General features: G+C 29.1%; 1 protein-coding gene across 1 annotated transcript; it reads right to left on the reverse strand.

The window, feature by feature from the left end:
- Positions 1 to 927: 927 nt before the first annotated feature.
- On the reverse strand, positions 928 to 1,227 carry LOC101514414 (uncharacterized). The gene has a single exon (XM_004490210.1). It carries the CDS (start codon positions 1,225 to 1,227, stop codon positions 928 to 930), a length of 300 nt encoding a protein of 99 aa, XP_004490267.1.
- Positions 1,228 to 5,850: the final 4,623 nt, after the last annotated feature.

Below are 5,850 nucleotides of genomic sequence, written 5' to 3' on the forward strand. Positions count from 1 at the left end.
CAATGTTTAATTGATGGTGTGCATATTCATGACGGGTAACAAGTGTGGGATGAATGACACATTTGTTGAGGCTCTCAACTTGATAGCGGCATCCATGAAGAACATGTGAAGACTCTTCATCATTTAAGAGGATTCAATGTCGAATCGATAGCAGATATATGCTCTAAATATGTTGGACTTTCTAATCCAATTAAGGCAGAATAGTGATTGTTGAAGTTAGAGAAAATCTTTTGAGTCATGCAATGTGTTGATGGTCAAAATGTGGACCTTATCGTTTATATGTTAGAGTATGATGTTGGTCATTGGCGGAATTGAGCTAGAGGAGGTATGTTGACACAAAAAGTTCATATTACTTGAGATAGGAAATAAGGTTTCTAGAAAAGTACTTTCTCCACAGTGTTTGCACACATAAGGAAATAAAGTTTCTTCATCTTTGTCAAAGAGATATATCAGTTGCATAGTATGTCTCCAAGTTTGAAGCTCTATCAAGATACTCTTGGTATCTTAGGGACAATCCACAAGTCGAATTGAAGGCAATTAAATTTGTGCAAGGACTTAAGTCTGAGCTAAAACAGTTTATTGGAATTATAGAGATCCGTGACTACCCCACATTGGTAAACAAGTCTAGGGTGGTTGAGTAGAAGATGTAAGCGTCGAAAGCTAAAAAACCGTAAGAGAAGTTTAACTTTGTTGGAAAAAAATCCATAATAAGGACAATACATTTTAGATGAATCTATACCTTGTACCCACAATTTCATAGGACAAGCATGGATAAGTTTCAACTTTACTCAACCGGTTAGTATTCATCCAACAACGACCCATAACTACTTTTCTTTGTTAAAAATAAATAAACGTAGAAGAAAGAAGTGGGTTTGCATAAAACATTTTTAATTGATAAGAAAACCATAGAAGAAAGAAGAGGTAGATTCAATGGGAATTAACAGTGTTTTCTTCTCTAATGGATGTAGATTCAAGAACCACAAGAGGAGAAAGAAGAGGTATTGGATCTTTACTTGTGAAGAAGGAATTGAATGAATTTGAAGATGAAGTAGATGTTGAAGTTGAACCTTTTCCACTGCAAGTAGAAGATAAGACAGAAGGCTTTATTATCTGAAGTGGACAAGGAGCTCTCTTTTGTAATCTATTCATTGAATTTCTGAACATTAATTCATCCCTATGACTGTAAATCTGGAAACCAGGAAACTGATCAATTCCAGATTCCTTCATTTTTTGCTCTTACCTCTTCCTTTTTTGGACTTTCTTTTTATGGAGTACTTAGCTATAGGCTATAGCTATCAGAAATAGATCAATAATAGAGTTTGACAGTTGAAATTAGAATAAGATTGATAGTCAAAGATTTGATAAAAGAAAATATGACTATTTCAAGGGGATTTAAGTAGTTGCATTGAATTTAAGGGCTTTAAATATGCAATGTGAAATTGGTTGATTTAGTACTTAAAAACTTATCAATCCATGTGGACCTCTTGATTGATCAATGGCTAATGGATATCCCATGTGTAGTAAATGGATCCTTTATGGGTGTTGTAGGGCACGGTAGCGGTAAAGACTATTGGATTAGAGAGATAAATTTGACCATATAACACGATGATTTAAATATTTATTTATAAATATAACATAGGGTGTTTGAATCCTCTACAATTATTGTACTATACAACAATTGTAGAGGATTTAGATTTATGGTATGACATAGATGGGAGATCTTGTCATTAAGTATGTAAACAAAATTTTGATTTCAAGTAATTGATACGTATCTAACAAGTGATTGATGCATATCAAATAATACCGTTGAGAGATGTTAATTTCTTAAATAAATCTCTTAATAAATCAATTTTGACGAGAGTAATTTAGAAAATAAATAATCACATATATTCACATAAATTAAGATTAAGATGACTAAAAAATATTACTCTAGGTAAAAAAAATAAAAAAATAAAACTATGTTTCTATCCATTTGCCCAGTACATGTGAGGGAAAGTTTTGGGTTTGCTGTTTATGTAAGTAACCTCCATTTGCCCCATTACTGATTCAAGTGAGGAAAGAATCAATGAACAAATTTTTTAATGGTTTAAGTTTCAGTGATAGTGACACTAAGAGTAAGCATATGACATTGTTGGTAATTTCATAATGTATTGTTTTCCTCCCACTTTATTTTAGAAAGTTAGTAACGTGATTCTTTTTTAATATTATTATTTGGCAGCAGAAATTATGTCTATTGTTAATTAAACCAACCACCTTCTATGTCCGGTTTATAATTTTTTTTTTTTAAGATTTGTTTGATCTCATTTATAATAAAAAATTGTAATTTTTAAGATATATTTATTATTTAAATAATTTTTTTTATCTTTATTTAATATTTGTCTTTTAAATATTAGTAAAATATTTTTTATAAAGTAGTATATTTGTAAAATATTTTAAAAGTAATAATAATAAATTAATTAATTGGTATTGATGCTTTTTTATTTTTCTTTTTATAATTGAGACCAGGGAGAGTATTATCTAATATTTTTCCGTCTTTTAGTCTTTTAAAAATATAATTAATAATATTTTTTCTTCTATATTCTTAAAAATATATATTAAATAAATTTTATTTTTACTTTATAAATAAAAGATAAAAAATGAACTAAATCATCTAAATTTATTGTTTTCTAATATATGTTTAAATTTAAAAAAACCAAAATTCAGAAACAGAAAAGTATTACTATTAATTAAAATAATATAATTTTGTGGTGTCGAAGCATAATGTTTTCTCTCTTAAAATTGGACATCATGATTTGATTATGATTGTCATGCCAACCAAGCTTATTTATTTCAATTCAACTTAGATAAGATTTTTCTAGTGTTTAACATTTAATATTTTGTTTTGATTGTTATTATTATTCGTGTTCATGTGCTCAGACATGTTAGGAGTATAACATTAACTGCTGACTAATCTATAAATAAAAAAAGAGAAGGATCTGTAACATGGTCAAGGATTAATTGTGTTCCACTTCTTTGTCTCGCAAGTAGCATGCACTTTATATCATATTTTAATATGAAGTATATTATTTAACAATATTGATATTTTTAATTTATTTTATTTTACATTATATTAGTAGATCATTAATATTAAAGTATAAAAAAGACCATCGAAAAGGGATGTAAATATAAATATATTAGTAAAAATCTAATGAATTTTAAAATTTTCTTTATTTTAAGATGAGAAATACTCTCTTAAATTTATTTAATTAAAAAATAAAAAGAGAACATGATGTGGGATGAGCAGCACAAAAAGAAATCAAAAAGACAAGTTGATGCAGTCTGAAACGGGATTCCGTTACCGTGTTGAGAGCCCTCTACCCTCTTTTATCCAGAAATTACAGGAAAACTTTTAGCTGTCAAAAATCATTTTCTTGTCTCAGAAAATAATAAAATGAAAAAAAAAATTAAGAGCATTTTTACATTTTTAAAAATTTGTAGAGATATAAGTATAAAAATGAAGACAAAGGTTAAATTTTTCTTGTTGAATCGAAGCCTCTTTTGCGCGGCCCAAAAGTATATAAGCACATTAAAGCATTTTGTTGTCAAAATAAAACTGAAAACATTTTATTCATAAACTAATATACTATAATATATGGGAATGAATTCTCTCATGTTCAAAAAAATGGGTCATGTTGGACTTCAACCCTTAATCTAATATCTTAAATGAGAGAGAAAATATATTTAAAAATAAAAATGATTTGATAGTTGAGATTATATGATCCCTTAATGATTTTTTCAACTATGGGATAATATATTTTCATAATATGCAACACCATGAATGTTTGCACTTGTTATAGATATAAAAGTAGAAATTTTATATTAAAAAAATAAACTTTAACTTTTTAAAAGATAAATATAAAACTTTTAATATATTTTTTATGTCAAATTTACATCTTTATATACTTAACAAATGTCTTCACAGCACTTGTAAGCATTTTTTTTATAAAATATTTATTTATTTATTAATTATCATATACAAATAGCCTCAACATAAAATATGAATGAAAAGAATTAGTCATTAACTGTTTTAATACATACTAACTAAAGTGGAAGAAAAAAATATGTTGGAGAAAAGTTAAAGAGTGCATAAACGTTGAAAATTTCATATCAATTCAAAATCACAATAGAATTATAAGAAAATTAGTAATACATGTATCTATCAATATAAACATCTAGCAATAACATTTATCACTAGCAATAACATCCATCCATCTATTAATATATGATTAAATTAAAACTTTATAGTGGACAAAGAAGACTAAAATGAAAGCAAGGTGATGAATTCCTATGCACACACCTATGGTTTTCCATCATGCACAAGGTGCAGTCGCAATACCAAGCATTCATCATTTACTATAATGTTTGGCAAAAAGGCCAAGAAAATCTACTCCAATGATATCCACTGCCTCTTTAGTGTAGTTTTTAGTCTCATCTCTCAAAAGTTGGAAACTATAAATGTGCAAACTTATCTTAGCTTGATCATTTAATGGCTGATTTTCAAACCATAATGCCTTTTATAAGTGATGCAATGACTCATGGCAACCAATACAACAAGTAAACCATATGACACGATTAGAGAACAATTGTTGTGGATCGCGCTTGCAAACCATGTTGACAAGCACAACATAGCTCAATTTGTTAGCTCTGATACCATTACATGTTGGGTGGGCTCACTCCCTAAGTGGAACCCACCAATTTTACTAGTATTATTATTATTATTGAAATAAAAAGAAAAAGAAAAAAAAGATTTTAATGGGCTTGGCCCACTTGAAGGTAATAAAAAGGATTTAGAAATCCCTAAGAGACACACAAACAGACAACGGAAGAAGAACGGTTGCCAGAGAAGAAAAATAAGGGTTTGGTTCCAGTGGTGGTAACAGGTGTGTAGCAAACTTGCTCCGTTTGATCTACAAATTTAGTATGTTATTCCTACCACTGAGTTTGTTATTTTAATATATAATTTGAGTAGTTTTATCTCTGAGAGTTACTTTGGCATACCCACTTTAGTTGAAGGTTGTTATAAGGTTGTTATAGGGTTGTTATTGTTGATTTATATTCCCTATTGTTATTAGGAAGACTCTTGGTGTACCCATTAATTATTATAGTGGAAGTTTTACAGGACTAGGTCCCGTGGTTTTTATTCTCTCAATTTGAGGAAAGTTTTCCACGTTAAAATTGTGTTTGTCTCATATTTAATTTTCTGTCAATTATTATTGCTCTTGAAATTGTATTTTCTGTTTGGCCATTTATCTGCACGGGTGAGGGAAAAAAATATTTCGCATTATTGAGATAATTATCGCTAATTATCTCTGGTTTTTCCCAACAAAGTGGTATCAGAGCTCAGTTATTTGATTTGTGCATTTAAATGGAGGAGGAAAATAAAGGTTCCAATATGATTAAACTCAACTCTTCTAATTACACACTTTGGAAAACTCTCATGGAAGACATGTTATACAGTAAAGATTTGTATGATCCTATTGAGGAGGACACTGTTAAACCCGCAGATAAATCTAACGCTGACTGGAAGAAGATGAATAGAAAGGCAGCGGCGTTGATCAGGCAGTGGTTGAATCTGAGTGTATATCCACATGTTGAAACTGAAATAGATGCTAATAAGATGTGGGAAAAATTAAAAGAGTTGTATGAACAAAAGAATGTGCAAAATAAAGCATTTTTGATTCGGAAGCTGGTGAATATGAAATATAAAGATGGGGATTCAATGGCAGAGCATATGAGTATTTTTCAGAATACAGTGAATCAGTTGACAACTGCAGAAATTAAATTAGATGATGAGTTGCAAGCGTTGTTATT

The sequence above is a fragment of the Cicer arietinum genome, chromosome 2 (assembly GCF_000331145.2).
Source record: "Cicer arietinum cultivar CDC Frontier isolate Library 1 chromosome 2, Cicar.CDCFrontier_v2.0, whole genome shotgun sequence".
NCBI lineage: Eukaryota > Viridiplantae > Streptophyta > Magnoliopsida > Fabales > Fabaceae > Cicer > Cicer arietinum.

What these genes read in the sequence shown, in the direction of transcription:
- LOC101514414 (XM_004490210.1), bottom strand. Translation starts at nt 1,227, where the DNA reads ATGAAGGAATCTGGAATTGATCAGTTTCCTGGTTTCCAGATTTACAGT.